At 57.4% G+C, this 24,558-nt stretch overlaps 1 protein-coding gene across 1 annotated transcript in view; it reads left to right on the top strand.

Moving 5' to 3' along the window:
* Positions 1 to 24,558, top strand: part of PRDM16 (PR/SET domain 16) — a 310,797-nt gene that overhangs the window by 83,074 nt on the left and 203,165 nt on the right. Inside the window, exon 2 of the mRNA XM_055306780.1 lies at positions 17,886 to 18,235. Within this exon, the coding sequence (XP_055162755.1) occupies positions 17,886 to 18,235 (350 nt within the window). The remainder of the gene's footprint in view (positions 1 to 17,885; positions 18,236 to 24,558) is intronic.

The raw sequence follows: 24,558 nt of genomic DNA, 5'->3' as shown, positions 1-24,558 counted from the left end.
GCAGGACATCTGTGGTTGTGACCCCAAAACTTGTGTCTGCCACAGACCTTGGAGGCCTCTGACCTGTGGACTCCTTGCCACTCAGATGGTGGCCAACAGCTTAAGTGGAATGTGTGATAAACACAGGAGATCACTCCCTTTTCGTGGTTTTCTAAGGTTTGAAAAGTGATTTGGAATAATTTTAGGTTGTCCTGGGGTTGGCAGACAGTGTGATAGGCAATTCGAGAAGACAAAGTCTTTAAACGGAAGCATTTTGCTTCCTTGTTTCTAATTTCTAGAAACATGATCAGTGTCAGCCAGGGAGGTCAGGCGACAGCCTCTGGGAGCCATTTGCTCGCACGTGGCCGGCCTGGGCCTGCGGGTGTCGGGGCATGGAGGCCGCAGCCCTTGTGCCGATGGAGAGCGGAGCCCGCCCCTGCACCCCACTAGCCGCCTGCAATCCTGTAAGCAATCTGCTGACCAGACAGGAAACTTCACTGTGTCCCTGCCACGCACGTCTGGAAGGGCCGGGTGTGAAGTGTGAGGAATTGGTACCTAAGTGCCGGCGGCAGCGGGTGGCCTGCAAGGCGCATGGGTGAGCGAGGTCACCTGCACGAGAATGAGGTCTCTGCTGTGTTGCCGGCACCAACAGGCCTTGCCATATTGACAGGATAAGACACCAGGGAGGCAGACAGTTCCAGGGGAGAGGCTGTTTGGGGGTCCCCAGGGAAAAGGGGTGGGGCCCTCTGGCTCCTTCGGGGGCCTGTGAGCTGGGGCTGACACCTGGTCAGCTGCCGCATCAGGAGCCCAGAGTTCCCTTTCCCCACCCCCTGGTGTTTTAGGGCCTGTGCCTATGCCCCAGCATTCAGGGTAGGTCTCCTGCCCTCCAGAGGCTCCCCCACCTCCTGACTTCACATGTCTCTGATTGCTTGACTGGCCCTTGTATCTGTGACACCATGGGGAGGATTTGTGCCTCTGTGCCTGCTGGCCCAGTGAGTGAGAAAATGCTCGAGACCAGTGCGGTCGATGGACGGTCCAGGGTTGTCCTCCAGACGGTCCCTCCTATAGGGACTGGTGTCATGGGCCAGCAGCCTCCCAGGATGAGGTCCCACCTGGGTTCAGGGGCTGACTCACCCAGACTCAGGGGTGGGAACCCACCAAGACCCAGGGACAGGGGTTCACCTGGCTGGGCTTGGGGACCCATGTGGACCCAGGAACAGGGGTTCACTGGGGCTCCCCTTTTCCCCGTGACTGCACCACCCACTTTACAGAACACTTAGCAAAATGCAAGTTAAGAAGGGCCCCAGAGAGGGCCTTTGTGGTCATGGAAGGGGGTGTTGGAATGGCAGGGTGGAGCCCCCGTCGCCCCTGGCCCTTCCTGCGTCTGGGTCTGAGGGCTACGCTGGAACCTCACCTTGCTTTCCGTTTGGCTGAAATTCATTAACTGCCAGGAAATCATGGCTTTCCAAGCCCAGCTTTTCCCATAGCCTTCCACTTAAGCAGAGAAAATCAAATTGATGCAAGTAAGTAACAAGAAACAGCTCCCGGAGAACCCTGCTAGGAAGCCAGGCTGCAGCCCCTCCCGGCATGGCTAGTGGCAGACACCAGGCAGAGGTTACCACGCCAGCAGCCACGGCCAGGTGTCCAGCTGTGACGAGCACACTCCGGGGGTGTGTAAGAGCACCTGGATAATTCTGGAAAGGAGAATGACCCCCCCACACCCCGCCCCAGGCCCACGGCAGCCCAGTTGGTCAGGGTTAGATGGGGCATTTACCAGGGTTCAGCCCTGGGACAGCATTTCATGGATGGCCTGTGGCTTCTTCCTTAAGTGAGAAAATGCTGTTGGAGCGAAGCCCTGTGTGCATGGCTAGTGTGCATGGCAAGTGTGCATGGCAAGTCCCTGCTGGCCCCTCTCAAGGCCCGGCCCTGGCCAGAGCCTCCCTGCAGTTGTTGGGAGGTGGGTACAGAGTGGACGTTCAGCTCTGGCCACCTCCTTGGCCTTTCAGTGAGCTCAGGTCTTAGCTGTGACATGAGATGGTCACCAAGCCAAATGTTTTAGGTGCTGACTATGGTGCTTAGAAGCCCATCATCTGAGTTAGCTCACTTCAGGCTCCTGGCAGCACTACGAAGCAGGCGCACTTGTCACCCCACTGTGCAGATGCTGCCAGGAGGCCCAGAGACCTCAAGGCACTTGCCTGGGAACACACAGCAACACACAACCGTACACTGTCAAGTACAGCTGAACACTGTCCTCTAAACCATCCCTCAGTCCTGTGTCCCCGGTCGGCAGGGCTCCCAGGGATTTATAGTGAGCTGCTGGCAGCCAGTGAGGGCTCAGTCAGTGCTGGTCTACACACCCCAGCTACCACCACCAGCAGCAAGCTTGAGAAGGTGATGTTCAAGGGTGTCATCAACAGAAAAGAAGGCGGAGGTGAAAGCCTCTGTCCCTGGCCCCCATTCCGCATGAGAAGCTGTGATGTGAGAGGAATTTCTAACATGGGCCCTGTCCATGCCCAGCCTGCCAGTTAGCCATTAGCGAAACCCGAGGTTCCCAGTTCTCAGGGAGTCAGTGTCTGGGCTGTGGATCAGGCCACGGCCCATGTTGGGAGTGTGTTTAAGGTCCAGCCCCACCTGGAGGCAGAAGGAGGTCGGGTGCCGTGCTTGTCACCAGGGGCATGAGAATACTCAGGGGTGGCAAGGGGGACAATCTCCCCACTGTGATGGAGACAGGGAGGGGTCCTGCTTCCACCCCCTGCCCCCCCACATCCGCCACAGGCCACGGCCATTTCCAGTCCCACTGCCCCGCCACAGCCATGTGCGCGGTGTGTGAACAGGTGGGAAGTTGGTGAGACTTGTAAATTAGTTGCTAATGAGGAAGTTAGGAGATTTGCTGAGGCATAAACAATAAGAAGCCCCGAGAAAGAAGATAAATGGGTCCAGAGCTCTTCCCTCCCCACCCCCAGCCACCTGCCTTCAAACTCTGGGTTAGACGGGCCTGAGATACAGATCTGAAGGCTGGGTTAATAGGAAGAAATTGGTTGGAAATGTAGAGACAATTAATTGAATTAATATGCCAAAGTGATGAAGGTGGTGTCAGGGTACCGGGTGTGTGACTGGGCTACCTGCCGCCTATCTGACTCCAGGTCCAGGGCTCTGCAGATGACCTGTCCCTGGGCCCCGTGAGGACCTGACGGGGGCCCCATGGCTCTTCTCTGCAGAGAAGGAACATAAGCTGGTGTGTCATCCAGCTGACGCAGAGCCCGGGAAGCCCCCCTGATGACTGACCCCTCAGGTTCTAGAACCAGCAATGAGACGTCTGGGGGGAGCACGAGGTGGCTGCCAGGGCCACTCTGACCACAAGAGATGAGCTGTTCTCTTGAGACAAAGCCCTGAGGCCCGGCCTACAGTGTCCAGCCCAGGGAGTCTCCCGAACCCACCTGCAGTGAGTGTAGGTCCTGTCCCTAACACTGCGCGGGGCCATCTCAGGCAGATTTTCAGCTTGCCCTATAACAAAACCCGCAGATTTGGGAACTCAAGAGAAGCTGAACTTGAGGATGAGATCTGCCCACATAGGCCTAGCATCCTGAGTATGTACGGCTAGAAAATATTCTCGTAAAGCTGGTCAAGAGCCAAAGGAAACACTCTGTTTACTTGACTGAAGCCGACTTGCGACGGCGACTTTCTTGGGGACGTCGGGGCCAGGAGACATTTGCACGGGGCTCAGAGCCCAGAGCAGGGGCCTGGCAGACCAGAATCCAGTCCGGGCACTGTCGTCACCAGAGTACGGCCTGGGGCAGGTCAGGCTTGTCTGTGCCTCCATTTCCTGATCCATGTGATGGGGGGTAATATTGGGCCTTGCTCCTGCGGTGAATGGTAAGATCATTGGCGGGTCTTCCTGGTCGGCTCATGGATGTTGGTCGCTACCTGGATAAAGCACCAGGCAAGCAGGGCAGCAAACCAGCGTGCCCACCTCGCCCACCGCACCCACCGTACCCCCCGTGCCCGCCCCGGTAGCCCCTGTGTCGCCGCAGCAGCTCTTGGCGCCCTCTGGCCGGCGTCAGGTTCTTGGGGGGAAGGAAGGGAAGAAACCGGCGTCAGCACCAGCCCCTGGCGCCTCTCGGAGCAGCGGGCCTCTCCTCTGGCTCCCGGTCCCGGGCCGGCCGCGCTCGGGTCAGCAGCAAGCTAACGCCTTTGTCAGGGTGATTAATAGTGCTGGGGATTGTCGTTAATTCACTGCCTAATGACTGCGGCCGGCGCGCTCCGAGTAATCGGGTGATGTATGTGGGGAGCGCCCACCTCATGGCAGAGGTGAAAATCATTTCGACAAGTCAAATATTGTCACAGGGAGCAAATGGCTCTCCCTGTTAATAAAAATTAATGAATTTTTTTCTTTCTTTCTTTCTTTTTTTTTTCTCGCCACTGGCCTGCTAAATGAAGCTGCAGAGTGGCTGAGCCAGGACGAGCTTGGCGGACTTAAGCACTTTATTTGATGGTTAAAACTATAAACGTCTTTATTAGGGCAAAATGCAGCCAGAAGGCCAGGATGGGTGTCAGCCACCGGTGGCCGAAGCTGGTGGCTGCTCGGGTGTGGGAGCCAGTGAGAGGCTCCCCCAAGTCTGCGGAGCGGGGAGGTGAGGGCAGGCAGTGAGGCTTCCGCTGGCTCTCTGGCATAGAGAGTGGGGCTCCTCCAGCTGATTGCTCATCCCTCCTGTCTGCAGCCATGATTCCTGTCTATGCAGTATCAGGAGGGAGCAGGTGCCTGGGCAGTGCAACAACGCTGGAGGATCTTTCTGGCTCCCTGAGAACCGAGACACGAGAAGGCACCACCGTCTTGTGGGGCAGCAGGTGGCTCTGGCTCTCTTCCCAAACCAGGGGACTGCACAGCTCTCAGGGTCCCAGGGAGCCGAGGGGGCCTCCAGGGAGGGCAAGGAGTGGGGAGGACCCATGACTGCCTCTAGCAGCAAGACATCTCGGACCACCGGTCTCCAGGGCTGGGGGGTGAGGCGATGCAGCTGACCCTCGGCCACTGTGTGCAAACACATTTTCATTGTGAGTAGCCATGGCTGTGGGGGTGCACCTGCCCTGCCTGGAGTGGAGGTCCATGAGGAAGATGCTGTACCTCCTGAAGTTCTGGCTGGTGATGCCTCCAAGGCAGGGCCACCTCTCCTCCCCTGCTTCCCCTACCCAAGCGCACCCTGTGCCTTCTGGGACCCTGCACCTCACGCCACCCCGAGGAAACCCGACCTTCCAGGTGGAGGGGCAGGCGCTCTGGAGCGGCTTTATTCCTCTTGCGATTTTTGTTTCAGGGCAACATTTGTTTACGTGCGATGTGGCTCGCTCTGGCCTGTGAATGGCAGCCATAGGCCCAGTTGGTAGGAACTAAAGAGATAAATATATCTATAAATAGTTTGGTGGCGGTTGTTGGGGGTGTTGGCTCAGAGTTAACCCATTCCTTCTCCGCAGCGGGTCCCACAAAGCACAGAACAGAAATGGCAGGACGTGTCCTGTCCCTGCCATGAGCCTGTGGGGTGTCCCCTGGGGGGGGGGGGACTGTTCCTGGGCTGGGCCTGCAGAACCACCTAGGGGCCCTCAGTCACTGTCCCCCAAGCTCTCTGCACCCATGGCCTGCCACAGAGCACACCTGTCCCCTCCCAACACCCGGTTACAGCTCTTGGGTCTGTCAAGCAGTGTGCATCTGTGAGTGTTGGGAATCCTGGGCCGACCTTGCTCCTGGGTGCCTCCACTCCATCCTCCATTGGGTGGAGGGAGGTCCAGAAATCCACGGTACCCTCGGGCCCGGGCCTCTGTGCCCCTGGCTGAGTGTGGAAAGAGCCTGAGGTAGCTTCCAGGAGAGGGAACAGCCACCAGGTCCTGCGACCAGCACAACCACCCAGAGCCCAGCTTGGAGGGGCACTCGGTGAGGACAGGGCCCCAGGGGCCCACAGGGAGGCACACTGGAGGCTGCTGTGGCCACAGCGCCAGGAGCAGTGTCCTCACACGTGGGTGCATTGTTGCTTTGAAACACCCACAGGTTGGGTGTGCCTCTCTTACACAGATAGGGAACCACATCCAGACAGCCTCTGTGAGCCAAAGGAAGAGCATGCCGTGTTTAGAGGAGTGGAGACTCAGCGGGGACGATGAGGGAGAGATCGCCGGACCTGGCCAAGGGCAAGGGTGCTGTAGACGGGGCCTCCTTCACTTTGGTGGGATAGCCAGTCTCAGGTTCCACTGCTGATGAAAGCCTCCTGTGGTCTCAGAGACGGGCACACCCACATTCATGGTAGCGTTACCCACGAGAGCTGAGAGCGGGATGCAGCCCAGGTGTCCAGCAACACACGGCTGGATGTGCAAACGTGACCCGTCCATGTGACGGAAGGTTCCTCAACCTTACAAAGGAAGAGAATGCTGGCACCTGTGACGGCGCGGGCGGACTTTGAAGACAAAATATTCAGTGAAATAAGCCAGAAACAAAGGGACAAACCCTACAGGATTCCACTTGCAGGAAGTCCCTGAGGAAGTCCGGTGCAGGGACGGAAGGAGGAGGTGGGCCCCGGGGGCCGGGGCAGGAATGGGGGACACATGTTCCATCAGAACAGAATCTTGGTTTGGGAAGAAGGAAAGGTTCTGGAGATGGACCGTGGTGACGGTAGCCCAACAGTGTGGATGCACTTAATGCCCATGAACTGTGCACCTAAAATGGTTAAAATGGTCAGTGTTATGTGTCCCTTACCACGATTTTTAAAAAGCCCACTCAGTTGTTGGAGGATGTCAGGGTACACACGGAGTCAGGGCCCGGGGCCCACCTCCCTCAATACCCGAGGGGTCCTGCATGCTGGGCCCCCGCTGAGGATGGGAGTGCTCCGGGGGGGCACCCCTGTGCGGCCTCCAGCTCACACAGGACAGGCACGGGGGCCAGGGAGAGTTGGCTGTGATTGAGAAGAAAAACAGACAGATTTGAGCAATCCGTGGGCTACCTCGCTGCCCCCAGGGCTCGGGCAAGTGGTGTATTAGCCAAGGAATAAAGGAGAGGAAGAAAAAAGGCCAAATCACATCTCTCTGAAACAAAGAGGCTTCGTACCAGGAACGAGCCTTGATAGAAATTGCAGTGGCATCGTGAGCCATTCAGCGCCTGCCCGGGGCGATGGAGGCAGTGAGCAAATAGGGATGGGGGCTCGGAATGGGAGCTCGCAGTCCCTGGAGCTTTGCGCGGATAAATAATCGTCCTAGAATAATGCACTCGCCGTCAGCGGGGGCCAGGTGGTCTGGGCTGCGGGCGGAGCCCCTCGCGGTCCCGGGTCAGCACAGCTGGAGCGGGGGCTTGGGCGCCAGCGCGGGGCATGGAGGCCAGTGGGCTCCCAGCTCTCCATCTCAGAGGGCAGCCCCTGGGCACCCCGCCTATCCGTGGGTCCACGCAGACGAGAGGCCAGGACGGGGGCAGGTGGTGTGTTGGGTGAAGCATGAGCAGGGCCCCGTCGGCTCCTGTGCATGGTGGTGTGGCAAGGCAGGCGGAGCCCCTCTGGCCCCCCCCTTCTGGATCTACAAGGCTCTCTGGCAGCCACAGGCGGCCCCAGGGGAGGCAGGCTCACCTGGGGGCTCAGCTGGGCCCTGGGTCACCCTAGTGTGTCGGTTTCTTCACTGGCAGGAGGGGCAGGTCAGCATGGAGCTGTGGCAGAGGAAGGACACAGGGGGCCTGGGAGAGAGGACAGCGGCCCCCAGGTCACCCCCTGGCCCTGCTGTTACAAAGTACCAGAAATGGGCTTAAAGCAATAGAGGTGGATTCTTTCACCTTCTGGGGGTGTCTGTGATCACTTGGCTGCCTCCCCTGTGTATCTCCCCATGTCTCTTCATCTAAGGACACTGGTCATGTTGGACGAGAACCCATCCAATGCCCTCATGCTAACCTGCTGCATCTGCAGATGAGGCCGCTATCTCTAGATGAGACCGCTTTCATGGGACCGGGGTGATAGGACAAAACATATCTTTGGGGAGACCCATTTCAACTCACATAGTAGGGAGCTGCTCCATCTTAGTGACGTCCTGGGTGACCATCCTGGGTGGGATGTGGGAGGCAGTGGAGGTCATTGCAACCAGAGTCAGAAGGCCTGGACCTGCCACCGTGGGTGCCAGACAGGCTGCTGGGTTGTTCGGACCTCACTCCAAAGAGGAGGCAGCCCCGTGGGCCGCCCCTGCCTCGCTCAGTGTTTGAGATGAAAGAAGAGCCTGCGTGAATGTGGCCGGGTCAAGAGGTCACCAGGCCTCTGGACCGGGGAGCTGAGGGAGGAAGCCCCACCTCTGTGGGGAGATATCCGTCCAGGCACCATCCGCGGCTCTCGGCCCTAATGATAATTCCACCATCCGCCCTGCAGCTGGGGCTCGTCGCCCTCCGGTCCCTGTGGGCAAGGTCCCGGGCGTGGGATTGAGAATATAAATGACAATTGATTATTATTAATATTTAGCATGTTTGCAGAAACGTCTCTTCTCGGTGCTATTAATCTGTCGTGTTAATAGCAGCCGCGCTCCTGCTCTTGCGTTCGGCGGCTGTGCGGCGAGGGGAATGCCAATGAGCTGCGGGCCCGAGGCGGTGATGGAGGCCGGGAGGTGGCCCTGGGTAGCAGTGGCTCCCGGCGGGGAGGTGAGGCTGCTTTGCTGTCGTCCTAACGCCGAGGCCCGGGACTGCGGGGACAGCCACCACATTTGCTGTGGCGGATGAAAGCCTAAGAACACCAGTGAGACAGAACCCTCAGTTCCCACTCCCCTTTCTAGCAAACCATTCCTGGAGGCAGGTCTGCAGTCCCAAGACCCCTTCCACTGATGAGGGGGCTTCTCCTGAACGGCTGTCCTCGACAGACGAACCCGTACCAAGATCCTCCACTAGAAATAAAAACATCCCCGCGGGCTCACCTAGAGCCAACCTGACAGATGGGCATCTCTCCGCCCCTCCTCCTCCCTTGAGCAGCAGACTGGAGGGTGGATGACCTGACAGCTCCTGTGGACTTACAGGCTCTGAACCTGGGGGTGCTTTCTGGGGTCTATGGGGGGCCCAGTGCACAGTACTCCTCCCTGCTTGGTCGGAGATGTGAGAGTCAGAAGATGAGCACTAAAGTCTCACCTTATGTCTCCAGAAAGGCTCAAGTGGACCATGCAGCTTAGCGAGAGGGCCAGGTATGCTTGGGCCAAGCCCCAGAATCAAAGAATGGTCGCCCCACCCCTGGAATGCTAGACCAGGCAGGCCACTTCATGTTGGGTGGAGGGAGGGCAGCCCTGAAGGAGCAATGGAGAAACTGTCCCTTTCCAAGATAGGGGGTGGGTAGAGCAAACCCATGTTACTCATCCCAGATTAACTAATCAGGCAAGTGGGGTAAGAAGAGCCAGGGACTCTTGTTAATAGGGGTCTATTCTCAGGGAAGGAAGCACCGAGAATTCCTGCCTTCTACATTTCCTGTTAAGAATCATCCTCAAGATGATCCTCACATCCACTCACCCACCCACCATCCATCCATTCATCCATCCATCCAAACACCTACTCACCAACCACTCATCCATCTTTCCATCTGCCCACCCACCTACTCATCTGTCCATCCATCCATCCATTCACCCACTCATCCATCCATCCATCCATCCATCCAAACACCTACTCACCAACCACTCATCCACCCATCTTTCCATCTGTCCACCCACCCATCCGCCCGCCCATCCATCCATCCATCCATCCATCCAACCATCTACTCACCAACCACTCATCCACCCATTTTTCCATCTGTCCACCCATCCATCCATCCATCCATCCATCCATCCATCCATCCAACCATCTACTCACCAACCACTCATCCACCCATTTTTCCATCTGTCCACCCATCCATCCATCCATCCATCCACCCATCCACTCATCCACTTATTCACTTATCTAACCATCCATCATCTGCCCACTCATCTTTCTACCCACCAACCCATTCATTCCTCCATCCATTAGTTTATCCATTCATTTCCTGTATGTCTTCTATGGAACATGAAGAAGGCCACCACTAAATGCCAGGACACTTTTCTAGGTGTGTTCTCACTGCATCTAGAACCTTAGAGTCAGGTGGTGTGGTGTCTGAGAGCTTTAGAATCAGGACTGAGATGTCCCCTGTTGGGCCCCTGCTATTATGTGGCTGTGAGCAAGTACTGAACTTCCCTGGCCTGATGTAGGAAGTGGATGATATCTCCATTCTGCCCCCCCAAATCAAGGGCCCTGCTGGCTGCATGCTCCCTGGGCCCAGTCAGCACTAAGCAGCCTGTGGGACCCCAAGGGGCAAGTTGCCTCTGGTGTTCACAGCTGCACACAGCTGCCCACAGGCCATGGGCCACAGAACCAAGGAGAACTCAGTACTCTGAGCAGGTCCACCTGCAGTTCCCCAGCTGCTTCCAGAGCCCATCTTGGGTGGTTCTAGAATTGAGTGGAGGGCTTCTCCATGGTCTCAGGGCTCTGGCAGGGACATTTTGTTCCCCACATCCCCTCCCCTCTGTTGCCACATCCCTTTCATAAGTTGACCCTTTCGAAGCAGTAACTTTAAATGCTTCTCCTGGGAGCCCCGCTGAAATGTCTCTTTACCCGAGGCCTGGAAACCTTGAGTTGGCCTTGGTGGAGGTGCTGTCCCTGCTCCTCTGGCATCACCCTGACAGACACCCTGGTCTGAGGGTGCTGCAGCGCAGGGGTCTGGAGTTGGTGCCGTGTGAGGCCCTTGTGCAGGCAGGGCAAGGGGAGCCTTCAACACTGCTCTTGGGCATCTCTCTTGTGCGTGGGGCTAGCCTTGTGGTGGCCCCATGAGCCAACCTGTGGGGTTCTGCGGGGATGCAGGGAGGCTTCGTCGACTGCCGCTTCCTCCTTAAGTGTCTCCACAGGCACTCTATCCCTCCTTTTGGGGCTGTACAGGTTACCAGAAACATGAGCACCCTCCCAAACTAGCGTGGCAAGTTTGTAGGCTGGCTGGAGGTGAGTGAGGGGTGAGTAAGTCAGGGACCCACGGACGGGCACTGGTCTGGATTTCTGGAAACCTGGTCGTTTTAAGGAGATGTGACTCCCCTTGTGTTAAACCCTATCTGCCCACAAATGTGTTCCTGCTGTTTCAGCCCTTCTGGGCTGATTCCCCACTTGCCAGAGCCACAGCAGGGGTTCTCATAGGCCTCTTTGCCTGCCCCGTTTCAGGCTGAGTGGGTCTGGAGAGGGGCCTGAGGGCTGCTGGGGCTGCCGGCCTGGGGACTTTGATCTGAGGACCCCTGAGCTACATAGGCAGGACTCCCCCAGAATATCCAGCAGCTGGGTCCACCTTACCTGATGTGGCAGGCCCGTCACCCTCACTGGGGAACCTGCAGGGTGTGCCCAGAGTCAATGCCCTGTAGCCGGTCCCCTGCTGCTGCGGAGACTTGCCTTGGCACTCTCAGCGCCCTGGCCTGCTGGTGGCCACTGGAGGGCACAGGTTCCTTCTCTGGGTGCAGGGCTCCTTGAGCACCTGGGCCTGGCCCACAGCGGGATGCCAGCCTCCTATCTTGTCTGCAGTGACATCTAGGTCTGCCCTTGCCTCCTAAATACAACGGGGCTTCTTCAGACCAGGGGCAAGATCTTAGCTTCATTTCCAGTTCAGGACGTTGAATGTTAACTGAATTCTTTGACTCAAGTGTCCACTCAGCCCCGGCCCCATGTGTCCTCGTGTCTGACCCTGTCAGATCCAGGTTACACAGCTCTGCCAGGAGGCCCAGTCTGCCCACAAGAGACCACTGAGACTCCCTGGGGGAGGGCCCACTGCTGTGCTTCTCGGGGCTCCAGGGTGTTCGAGAGCATCTTGACTGAGTGGCACATTTAGCAGAGGAGGAGGTCTGTCACCATGTTTAGCCCCAAAAGTGTTCCTGAAGAGACCCTGGGGTGGCTGGGAGCTTTGAGGAGCCTGCGGGGCTTGGATGTCATACCACTCACCTTGAGCATCATTGTCACCTGCTACAGGAGGGCATGTTTATTCCACTTTACATCTCAGCTTCAACGGAGTGGGGGGGGTGGCTGATGAGTGGAGGGGCTGCCCAGGTCAGGCTGTTGGGGGTCCTCCTCTGAGGAGGAGGGCTGAGCAAGCCACAGGGCTTCTTGGGGCTCGGTTCTGTGGGATGACTAGGATGGTTCCCTGTGTGGGCTCTGTGGGCTCTATGAGCCAGCTGCAGGGTGTAGGGTGGACCCCAGGTGGCAGCCAGGAAGCGGGTGGCACCCCAGGGCAAGGCTGAGGTCAGCCTGCATGTCCTCGCTGGGCAGGGCCATCTACCCCAGATCTGCGGGGCAGATGACATGCTGACTCTGCAAGGCCTAGATGGGGTTTGCTGCAGTTTTCCCTGGCCGTCAGAGGAGGTCAGCACACTGAGGTCCAGTCCTGAGCACACTCAGGTCCAGTCCTGAGCAGCTTGGCTCCTGGGGTCATGGCAACCTCTCCCCTTTCTCCCCATGATCTGCTCCCCCCTGTTGGGGGGCCTTGGTGCCCACCTAATGGTCATCATCAAATCAGCTGAGGACATCTTGCTTTTGACCCACAGACCCTGAGGTGATCACCAGATGGGCTCTCACTGGTTGGGGGTGCATGGGCTGAGCTGCTGGTCTCCCGAGGCTGGGCCCACCCCAGGCCACCTGCCAGCCTGTTCTCATGTCAGACCCTCCTCAGGGCATTCTCACCTCTCCCAAAGTATGGCATGTCCACTCCTGCTTCTAACCCCAAACGATGGGGATGAAATGCAATTAAGCAGAAAAGAAAGCCAGACAAGGATGCGCTTCCCGTTTTACTACAGGTCACCCACCCGGTTTGGCTTCTGAACAGAACTTGTTTCTTCTTCCGAGGAGGAAAGGCGACATCCCAGTGTGCGTGTTCAGGGGGACGGAAGCTCTGTGCCGGCGGCGCTTTGGGGTGAAGCCCAGCCAGCACTGGAATGGTGGTAACTCAGCTGCCAGGCCCGACTTTGAAAGGAACCAGCTAGACTCCTGCAAGCACATTCTCCCCTGTTCTTGGGGTTCCTGCCCTGGTGGCTGTGGGGTGACCTATAGGGCTGGGGTGGGTGTGAGGGGCATAGCCGCTCCATCTCCCACTGTGGGACTATGGGCAAGCCACCTCACCGCTGTGTTCCTCTGTTTCCCCCTCTGTAAAGCAGGCAGCTCAGCAGCGAGAAGGTCGTACCCGGGGTAGGTGTGGGGGGATGCCCATCCTCCCATTGCCGATGGGGCTACCTTCAGGGCACTGACAAGAGGGTCAGGAGGTGTGGGGGTCCCATTTCTATTTCCCACACTCCGCCTACACTCTTCCGTCCATGCTGCTGGGGGTGGGCCCATCTCAGGACTACGCTGGCCTGCCTGCCCCCCTTGGCCCCTCCTGAGACACCATGAAGGACCCCCATCAGAATTTCAGGGCCCAAGGAGTCCAAGTGAAAGCCTCCCAGGAAAGCTCAGATTTGGGGGGGATCCGGTGACTGCCTTCAGCCCCCACTCCTCACCGGGGTGTGCCAACCCCTGGGGACCTCCTAAAGGTAGGGTCAGCACTCCTGACCTGAACTAGAATGGCAGTATCACATGATTTTGTAATAATTAACATTTTCACATCACTGTGGCATCTCGTTCAGATAACGCCCAGCCTCCTGGGACCGACGTGGACACAGTGTAGGATGCTGATTCACCCTTCCCCAGGGGCACTGACGTGGACACGGTGTAGGATGCTGATACACTGCTGCCCTCGGCTGTACACTAGGCTCTGTAACCACAGCTCTGTAACCTGGTGCCTGGTCCTCCAATACCTCATGGCTGCCCACTCCTCCCATGGGTGCCTGGGGACCTGTATCCAGCGGTGGTGGGAGCATACCGCCCCCGTGGGTGGGCCAGGTCACATCAGGTGTCCAGAGGCAGAAAGCCCTGGAGCAAAGAAGCAGTGCTCTGGAGGGTCTGAGCCCAAGGAGAGTTGTCCCAGGAACTGGGCAGAGAGCTGGTCCTGGATAGGGCATGTGGGCAGGGCTCCATAATCCCTCGCTGGGCCTGTGGGCAATGGGCTGTGTCATCTGTCTCAAGATGACAGTGATGTTGCAAGCTGGCATCAGGATGCCTCTGTGGGGTTCTTTTGGGACCACAATGGGGGCCACCCCAGCCCCCGAGCTGTGTCCCTCTGCCCTGAAGGAGCCAGGGCAAGGTGGCTTCTAGTTCTTCCACACCCCAAATCCCGTGTAGAAGTTTTCTCGCTCTCAGGGGTCTCCCGACAGAGGACAGCTGCACCCTCCCACCCAGAGGGCATGTGGAGGCAGGGGCTGGCCGACGAGCCTCCCTTGCACACCCCGTACACACACACTCCCACTCACCCCCAGGCCTTAGCCCTGCCAGGCCCTGCACAGCACAGCGCTCCTGCCAGACGCGCCAGCAGATCTCGGGGCATCTCCCCGAAACACAGTAGAGGCAGGACTGGAGCAAACCACATATGGACCTAGAGAAATTGCCCCCCGCCCCCAGCCTGCTGAGGTCAGGGCTCCAGTCCACTGACTCCGTGTAAGAGCAGCCAGGAGCTTCAGCTTCAGGGGCCGCTGGTCCTTACCCTGCTGATCACCGCCCTCCCAGCTCCTGCTTATGTGGCCGAGGGGACACCCTGCAAGGGACCCGCTGATCTGGGGCCGTCTCTCCTATCTCTCTCTCTCTCCAGAACCCTACCTCCTGGCTACTGTTTTGATGTTTAGATGGGGTTGTCCGGGGAGAGGCTGGGGGTAGCTTCCCATCAGGGATTATTTGCTACCATTAGGGCAGGAGGGGGCACAAGGCTTCCATGGTGGGATCGGAAGAGACCAAGCCCTAAACTAAGGGTTCAGGGTGGGACCCAGGGCAGGATGGGACTGAGGATTTGGTGGCTCTCAGCTGGAAACCCAGGAAGCAGCTAGGTTTCTTCACTTCTCTGACCTGTTTTCTGAGACCAAGTGTCCATTGTTCATACATTGAGCAGCAGGTGACCAAGTCTCCAAGTGCAGTGTCAGCATCAAGTCCCCAAGAGCTCCGTGACCTGGCTGGCACCCTGGCCTACAGCAGGTGCCTTGGGGCCGTGGCTCAGGATGGCCCCGCTGGCTCACCAGCTCCTCCCCTCTGCTCCCTGCTTTCATTATTTTTTAGTCAGTCTCCCAAAAGAATTTTTAGGAATGATGGACTGAGTCATGAATCCTTAGCCTGAAATTACCGCAAAACCCAAATAAAGGACCTCAGCTCTCCCGATGAGTAAACAACACACAATTGCACAGCCTATATTTCCAAAGTCATAAAATGCTCCCGTTCTTGGCTCTGCATCCTGACTTTTGAGAAAGTGCCTGCCGGCTGGAATGTGCCAACAGTCCTGGGGGTCTGGGGAACATGATGCCCACCCCCTGTCCATGCCCGCCTCACCCAGGGCAGAGGGGCTCCTGGCTGGAGCTCCGACTGAGGAAGGATCCCCTTTGATGCAGCCTCTCTGGTTATGCAAGGACCTGGGAAGCTGGGCAATTTGTGCCGGCCTGCCCCGAAGGCTCCGGCGGCCCAGAGCGGCTTACTGCCTTCCCCAGGGCCTGGGGATGTTTCTGCACTTCATTTTCTCCAGATGTCTCCTGCACACTGATGAGGTCTCCTTGCCCCACCTGTGAAAGAAGAGCTCCCTCACCCCCAGCATCAGGGGCCGTGGGATGGAGACCTGGCTTCTCCTGGTGGCTTCAGGCAATCACTTAACCCCTGTGCCCGCCGGGGGTGGGAGGCCAGCCTCGCACTGCCTGCCTTTAATCAGCAGGAAACACCACCTTTCTCTCCCAAACTGTTTGCTCGGCCAGTAAATTAAACATGCCCTTACAGCACTGGTTTTCCTCCAGTAGGTGAGGAGTTTTGGGAAGTAGAATTCAAACAGGAAAAAAAAAAAAAAGCCAGGAAAGAGCCCTGAGATGAATATATACAAGGGGATGGGGACCCCTCCCCACTTTCTGCCCCAGCAGATCCTAATTGTCCTGGAAGGCGAAGGCATCGCACCCCGAGGCGCATGGGGAGGGGGGCCCCGGGGCTCCCAACCTGATTTTGTTTGTGAGCCTCGTGCAGTCACCAGTTCCAGATAATGAGGTGGCATGTTAATTACCCCCCCTTTTAATTTACCTTTATGCTGCACACAGTCACCGGGAAGGCTTATGGGGGTGTTCTTTCAAACCTAACGACTTGGATCTTTCTGGCGGAGGGACCAATAGCTGCCCTTCTGTTGTTGCATTTTTGAAAGGAGCCTACGAGTCAATTAGAAGGGAACCGTTGGCCACTTAAAACATAATAATTACTTCTGTGAATGCTGCTAAATTAAATAAGTGTTATCCCCGTGATTTTTTTTTTCTTCAAGACTTTGGTTTCTTTTGAAAGAAAATATTTTCTTACTTCTCAGCAGATCTGTTTGCAACCGGCGTGAGGATTCTGAAGTCACTTCTGTGCTGGAGAGGCTGTGGCCCCAGGGTGCAGGGGGGGCCCCGAGGCAGGGTCCCTGTGGCAGGGTTTCAGGCCAGCGCACAAGGGGCTTGGGCAGAAACATTCAGGCCGGAGGTCAGCAGGCGCCCCCATCCCCCAGCCTCCCCTGACCTCCCCGTTTCCTCACCGTGCGATTCACGTTCACAAAAGATACAGGTTCGGCCTTTGAACTGAGTGGTTCATTTGGAAGGTTTACCCAGGTGTGTGACGACTCCCTCCATGTCAGTCCTCCCCAGAGGGGACCCCGTGCCCATGACCTGCCACTCCTGGGGCTCCTCTCTCCCAGCCCGCAGCAACCACTAGCATGAGCTCTGTCTCATGGACTTGCTTTTCTGGACACTTCCCGTGAACGGATCATGCCTTGTGGGCCTCCGTCGGCACCCTCCACTGAGTGTTGTGTTTGCCAGGTGCATCCCCGCTGCAGTGGGGGGAGAAGGACGGGGGGTTGTCAGTGCTCCATCCCTCCTATGGCTGAGCACCATTCTGCTGTGGACCTGTTCACCTGTGGATGGACAGGGGGCAGTCATGCCCTTGGGGATTCTGGACATATGGTTGTGGGCACCCAGCTGTCAGGGTCCCCACTTCCCATTCCTCTGGGCAGAGCCACCTTCCTGACTGAGCAGCTAGCTACTCCTTGCTCTTCCTATGCCTCCCTCAGCCCACATCTCACGATCCCCTCTGTGTCTCAGGCCTGGTGCACATCCAGGTGGCACTATCTTGGCACCCACAGTCTCCTAGGATGGACCCCAAAGACAGGCCTGCAATGGATGTCAAACTTGGTGGCCTGCAGCACCACAGACCCCTCATTTGTGACCTCAGCAGACCTCTGTCCTAACTGGCCCTTAGGCCACCAGGAGCTCGGGAACCCATCCCCAGGGCCTCTGGCCCCACCAAGGTGCCCTGAGCTGCCCAGGTTTTAGAGCAAATGTCATAGTGATCCAAATTCTGAGTCCCCCTGAGAATCTGAAACATGTCCCTGACCCCTACTTTCCAAGGCTAGACACAAACCACAACGGTGCTGGAAAGAATATTTCACCACCAGCCCTGGGTTGGGTGTCCTCTCTGACGGCTTTCCCCAGGTTCGCAAACTCGTGGAGCGTGGGCAGCTCCTCTCTTTGTTTCCCTAAAGCAGAAGAGGCAGATGACGGGCCCTCGGGTGTCTGCATTGGGCCACGCACAACTCTGTGGGGGTTCTGAACCCAGGTTCCCAAAGGAGTGTGGCAAAACCATGTCCCCGGAGTGAGGGCCACTTTGCTCAGGACAGAGCAAAGGGGACGTCTCCTGGGCAGGGGTGGCGGTCGGCCATGTCTGGGCCTCTGGGCGCCCTTGGGTCCCGTTGTGCCCTGTGTCCCAGGTGGTCCCCGAGTGTCACGCACAGGGAGAGGGCGTGCCGCAGAGCCTGACGCTGCATTGTCTCCTTCAGGTGACGGCGACATTGTAAATAACATGCATGAGCCTGACCCGGACCTGCTGGCCGGCGAGAGCGCGGAGTACGAGACTGAGGACAGCGTGGTGTCCCCGATCCCCATGGGGCCGCCGTCCCCCTTCCCCACCAGCGAGGACTTCACCCCCAAGGAGGGCTCGCCGTACGAAGCCCCTGTCTACATTCCCGAGGACATTCCCATCCCGCCAGACTTTGAGCTGCGAGAGTCCTCCATCCCAGGGGCCGGCCTGGGGATCTGGGCCAAGAAGAGGATGGAAATCGGGGCGAGGTTTGGCCCTTACATGGGGGCGCCCCGGGCCACGTGGAAGGAGGCAGACTTTGGATGGGAGGTGAGCATTCCCGTGTGAGCGTGATTGATCACAGCCATTTATCTTGTGTTCAATCTATTTATAAAGCCGGGCTGAGCAGTGCTGCCCGAGGCGGGAGGCTCGGTCGGAGAGAGCGCTCGAATGTCACATTTCCCAGGCTTATTTGGTCCTGCAGCTTGCATGACGCGACTCAGCAAACATCAGAGGTCCTCGTGGGCGCCTGTCAGCCCCCATAGGCTATGCTTGCTCTCTTCCCGGAAATGTGTCTTTAATGAGCTCATGTCTTAAAACACTCCGTGCTCCGTGTCTGGATCTTAGGTGCTAAGGCTGCAGTCTCTGCAGAACCGAGCAGATTAATGGAATGTCCCGGAACAGGAGTCTCCACTCTGGGGAATGCTCCTGCAGATGGGGGGCAGCCCGAAAAACACGCCTGGTGGCCGTGCTGCCCCCAGCGTTCCCTACATGTCCATGCCAGAGGCCCCTGCCCACTGGACTCTGGTCAGCGGGCTCCCAGGGAGGAGCCCCCACTGCTCTGATAGTGGGGGGAGCAAGCCTCATCCTGCCAGGGAGGGGCATCTTGTAGTTTAGATTTCCCTAACAATCTGGGCCTGGACTGACAGTTCTGGGGGCTGCGTGTGGTCAGGAGAGGGAGGCCCGTCAGGTGAGGGGTGCTACTATCCCCAAAAGCATCCCTCCAGGGCTTGGGATCTTTCGAGGTGGTGTTGGTGGGGACCACAAGGCCCACAGAAGTGTTCTCCTTGCTGGCCCTGGCTGCTCTCCCAGCCTCACATGGCCGGTGCTTGGTGGTATTTCTGGCAGAGACCCTGCCTGGATGGAAAATGCAGATGCAAACCCAGATTCCTTCTGGGTGCTTCACGACTTCCAAAAGTGCTTGCAGGAGGTCAGCTCTAGGAAGGGGCGAATAGTCCAAGGAGGGAAGAGGACCCTGTGTGGCAGGGGCCAGGGGTGTGAGGGCCAGGGCAGGCCGTGCTCCCCGCCTCATGGTGCCTCTGGGAAAGCCCTCACTGTTCACACTTCAGCACGCTGCGTGGAGGGCAGGAGGAGCTTAGGTTTGTATTTGCTCTCACATGGGAGGCTTTACAATCTCTAAACCCTGCCGTCCTTCCTCAGCCCTGAGCACATCCCAGGTGCATGCTTCCCAAGGATTCCCAGGAGGCTGGGTGTGCTGATGGATGCTGCCCACAACTGGCAGAAGTAAGATCTTTGCTCCCTCTCTGAGCACCAGCCACCTCGACTTTCCAGCAGGCAGGGGGATGTGGCCTGTGGTGGCACATGGGGCGTGGGCCCTGGGGACATGGGGTGCCAGCCGGAAGCCCTGATCTCCGTAGAGTGCTTGGAGGGTCTAGGCAAGAGGTGGGTTGACCAGACAGATGAAGGAATGGGAAGGCCAGAACCCCTGGTGATGGGAGCATGTCCTGCTGTCCAGAGGCAGCAGACAGGGTGTGTGTCACTCAAGGACGGGGTCGCCTTCAGAGCAGACCAGCCAGGGGCCTGGGAGCAGGGTAGGGCTGGTAGCGAAGGAGTTTGAAATCCCAGTGGTTTGTGGCTTGTGGGGTCGCCCCTCAGGGGACGGAGGGGAGCCTTTGGGAGACTTGGCCTGTCCTGTCCTTCCTACGCGGCGATTCAGGAGGTGGACTTAAGGGTGTTTATTGGATACGCTCAGGAAGGTGTGCGCTGTGTGGTTAGCAGGCTGCTTCCAGAGGGCAGAGGCAGACAGACCCTACAGGTGGCACTTGGTGTGACCTTGAGGCAACTTCGCGCTTGTCTGCTTTGATACAAGTTTCTGTTTGCTCCTTTTCTAAAGAAATGGCCCATATCGCTTGTGCTCGCTCGGTGCCAGGCCTGGTACCGGCTGTCCCTGGGATCTGCCCGGTGCCTGTTGACTTTGCGACATTGTTTATTCTCCGTGTACGTGAGGGAACGTTCTCCGCGGCGCGCCTCCTGTTCCTGCAGCGGGCTTTGTTCTGCGGTTGTGACCTGACAGCTGCCTTTCATGCCAGCACTTAGGGATATTTGCCCACAACCCAACGTCCTCAAATACTGTTCCAGACGCGCCCTGACACTATCTCAGCTGACCTTGCTTCCCTTGCAAGCTCGGGCGCCGGCTACCTGCCTGTGTGATTTTTTGGGCTCCTTGGCCTTCCATCACATGGGGTCTGAGCCACTGTTGTGTTGTCCTTGCATCTTAAGGACCAATGAGGGGACTGGGCAGGAAGCCTCCGCATCCCCGGATGCAGGAGAGAGGGGAGGAGGTGGAAACCCCGAAAACTCAGGGCAAACCCCGCTGTGCCTGAAATAAATAAAATCCAGGCATTTTTGTTTTGTTTTGTTTTGTTTTCTGGCTCCACAGACCTCAGTTTGGGCTTTTGGGGCAGGAGAACCAACCATCGATCCTCGTAGGGCAGTCTCCTAGCTGAATTTCCCACCTGTCCCCATAGATAGTGTGGTTTCACATTGTTTTGGGTCTTCCTCTGGCAGGATCGGTGGCTCGGCCACACCTTCACAGTTAGGCCCTGTCCTGGCCTCTGTAAACAGAGCCCAAGCCTGGGGTGGGGGTCCCGGGCTCCAGAGCCTGGATCTTCCTGTGGTTCTTGACGAGACAGGGGCCACCAGGGAGGTCCCTAGTCATAAACACTAACAAGGCACTGTGACGACCGCAGATGCCTGGGCCACTGTCCCACAAATGTGCCGCCTGTGGGCTGGTGGGACACTCACAGACAGCGGGATGCAGAGAACGTTAGTGCTGAAGTGTCACGTTGCCAGGGGATGCCAGCCAGACCCAGGATGGTCAGAGGCAGCGCCCAGGGGCAGTGCAAGTGTGCGCATCATCTTGCGACATGCTGAGTTTCAGATGTGTAATTACCAGCTCACTCCTCACGCTGGTAATTAACTTTTATAAATCAGGACAATTTGATTTTACTGCAATTGACATGGTATTCGTCTACGGAGGAAGAACCAGTGAGGACAAAGGAGATGCACGGAGGGTCTGTACCCCTGGGTGGGCGGCAGTGGGTCCATGGTGGGTTCAAACTTAGCAGTGTGGCCTCTCCTGGATGGCTGGGTTGAGGGTCCAGCATGGGAGGGAGAAACCAGATGCTGGTCAGGTGTCTCTCTGGTCAGGAGGACTGGTTTAAAATCAAAGTCAAATAGATTATTCTGACCATCATCTTGGGACACCACAGAAATAATTTTCTTTCTACTCTGAGAACGAAATTCTTGCTCTGGACCATTCCAGAGAAACGGTTCTGTTTTCTTTTCTCTTTTTGTAATGGACAATGGTGCCTGACCACCACATGGTTTCTGGTGACGGGACCCCTCTTGCAAAAGTGCCTCCACATGACCTAGGACCTTAGGGTTCCAGGCCAGGGGGGCATCTTTGTTTCAGTAAAATGGGGATGCGTGCAAAGCTCCCTGCGTCCGTTCACTCCCCACACATCCTTCAAGCCTCCCACACATGGCCTCTCCCACCCACGTGTGCATCAGACAGTGACTCGAGGCCTCCCTTCTCTGTGCTTCAGGGCACATAAGAAGTGACTCCCAAGTCAGGCCTGTTCCCCTGCACCCCGGGCCTGGCCAGCCCTGTGTCCAGATGAGAGAGTGGGCCGCGTGGAAAAGGACCCCCAGGATCCACCTCAGAGGGTGGTGATCTGCCTTCCTGCCTGCGAAGATGCCCAGACTCCCAGCCCCCCTGCCCAGATGCAGCCTGCCGGCTGACGCAGCCACCGCTCACTCTGCCCAGAATAAATCACCCCATGATTGCACTTGATTGCCCTGGGGTCTGAAAAAACAATGATTTTGATCATTTGTTGAGTAAATCATGACATTTATCATCGTGCTACTTATTTTGCTAATTAAGAGCTGGCTGCGAGTGACAGCCCAGAGGGAGCGGGCTCCTCGGAGGTGCCACCTGCCCCCGGGCAGGGCCTGAAGCAGGTGGGTAGCATCGTGCAGGACCCCAGAGGGCAGCAGCAGGAACAGTTGTCACCTTGACAGTGCTCACGTTTGGCCTGCTTCCTCCTTGTGAGCACATCTCCCTCAGAGAGCCCGCTGGAGGGTGCTTCTCCGGTGCCCAGCCATGGCCTGGCCGGTAACAGGCACTCTGACATGAGCCGTTGAATGAATGTGCCTGTCTCTGTTTGAGAAGCTGGTGGAAAATGTTAACGTGAATTGATGGGGTTTCATTTATCTGCAGAATTCACTCAAGTGGATGACCTCATCCCTTGGCTTTCATTTCTGAATAGTAATATACGTGTTCATTTGTTCAATCAACAAACAGGCTGTGTCTGGACCAGGCAGGATGGGAAGCTCTCGGGTCACGGGGGAAAGCAGCCCCGAGGCTCAGGCTGCCCTGATGGCCACTCTTCAATCACACAACCCCCAAGCCCACTCCTCCTGGGTGTCCCCCGGGGCCTGCTGGAGGGGTTTGCTGGGGGTAGGACCCTCTGGCTCCCGCGACCACAGGACACCCAGAGACTCCAGGCTAGGGGGTGTTGCTGGCAAAAGCCCCCCCCCCCCCAGCCCTACAGTCTTGGATGCTAAGAGATTTTTGTTAATTTAAGATTACGTTATGATCCAGAATGTATGCCCTTGAGAAGGGCCTGGGGTTCAGAGGAAGCTAACTCTCTGGGTGTCCAAGCCTGTCCACCCACATGTATTTTAGAAAAGCAATGCTTTCTTTTCCAAGGTTGCTGCTGAGCATCCTTAAAATGAGAAGAGGTTTGGAGGTCTAATTTTGGTCCAGAGTGTAGGCTGGCACTGAGGCTGAGTGGGCACTGGGCTGGCTCCCTGGGCCCCGGGCTGTCCACTGTGGTGGCCATCCAGCCTATCACATCGCCAGGGTGGAAGTCTCCTGGAGGGCTTTTGGAGACACCGTGACACATACACAATAGCACAGTGCCAAGAACTCACTTCTCCAAGAACACAGAAAGGTTTCCTGGGGCCCCAGGCCTGAGGCCAAGAGTCCTGGGATCAGTGGCCTCTGCACCTTGGCTTCTCACCGGCCCTGCAGGGAGTGGCTGGGGAGTCACACCCCCCCACAAGGCTGCAATTATGTGGCCCCCAACCTGAGGCCTCCACCTCTTCCTGAGGTCCAAGCTCTCTGCAGGAAACTTCTCTGACATTCACCTTTGCCTCAAACACACTTATCTCTTTCCTCCACATCCAGATGCTAGCTTAGACTTGCTCCTGAGTGGTCGTGTGGGGGTGTGCACATGCATGCACGCACATACAAGCACACACATGCACATGTGCACATGAACACACATGCACAGACATGTACATACATGTACACGCACGCAAATACATGTACCCACACACATGCACACACCTTTTTTTTAAGACTTTATTTATTCATGAGAGACACAGAGAGAGAGAGAGAGGCAGAGACACAGGCAGAGGGAGAAGAAGGCTCCATGCAGGGAGCCTGATGTGGGACTCGATCCTAGGACCTCAGGATCATACCCTGAGCCAAAGGCAGGTGCTCAACCACTGAGCGAGCCAGGTGACCCACACCTTTGGTTTTTGCTGAAAAACCTAGACTGGGCTCTCTGCTTCCAAGGGCAGGAGGTTCCCTGCCCACCCTGCCTGGATTTGGCAGCTCTGGAAGAGCAGAGAGGATCTGAAAACCACCACCCCATTGCCCACCGTGTTCAGTCCATGGGGGGTGGGGGTGGGTCCAGAGAGCATGGAGGAGGTGCTGCAGATGGGTGATCAGGGGCACGCAGGTATTGAGCAGATGCCACCTGCTGCTGCTCCTAAGGTCAGCGCTCACCAGGGGCCACCTCCTGCCCATAGAGGGAGGCACTCATGCTCCCCGTGGCCCATAGGCACTCACTTGTGCCCATACACAGTTGCTCACAGGCCCCCATGCAAAGCCCATGCCTGAGCCTCCTCTGTGCGGCTCCCACCCTAGAGCAGACGCAGATGCGTGCTCTTGCTGGGGTGGCTCTTAGGCTGTCTCACTGTGTGTTACTCTTGTCGTTCCGGCCGTGGGGTAAGAGCTGTGGCAGGTGGGCGCCGGGAGAGGGGTGGCCACCCATCCTGTACACACTCCACTCTGTGGCTTCCTGCCACTCTGATAGCCCCATGGGTTAAATATCCGAATGTGGTATTCTCGGGCCCAGATCTTGGCTGTCCTTTCTCTCTGCCCACTGGGGACTGTCGGGCGCAGCATCCCTTCCCCCCAGCCCCAGGAGTCTCAGAATCTCTCTGCTTTGCTGTCCTTGCCTGGCACTGACTCACCCCTGACGCTTTCCATTCTCCGTCTGGGCGGCCTGGAGTTTTATTTTAGGCCGAGATACACTGCAGGGCCCGCCCCCCCACCC

Source organism: Nyctereutes procyonoides, unplaced genomic scaffold (genome assembly GCF_905146905.1).
Source record: "Nyctereutes procyonoides isolate TBG_1078 unplaced genomic scaffold, NYPRO_anot_genome, whole genome shotgun sequence".
Taxonomy (NCBI): domain Eukaryota; kingdom Metazoa; phylum Chordata; class Mammalia; order Carnivora; family Canidae; genus Nyctereutes; species Nyctereutes procyonoides.
This window is presented reverse-complemented; position numbering and strand designations above follow the sequence as displayed.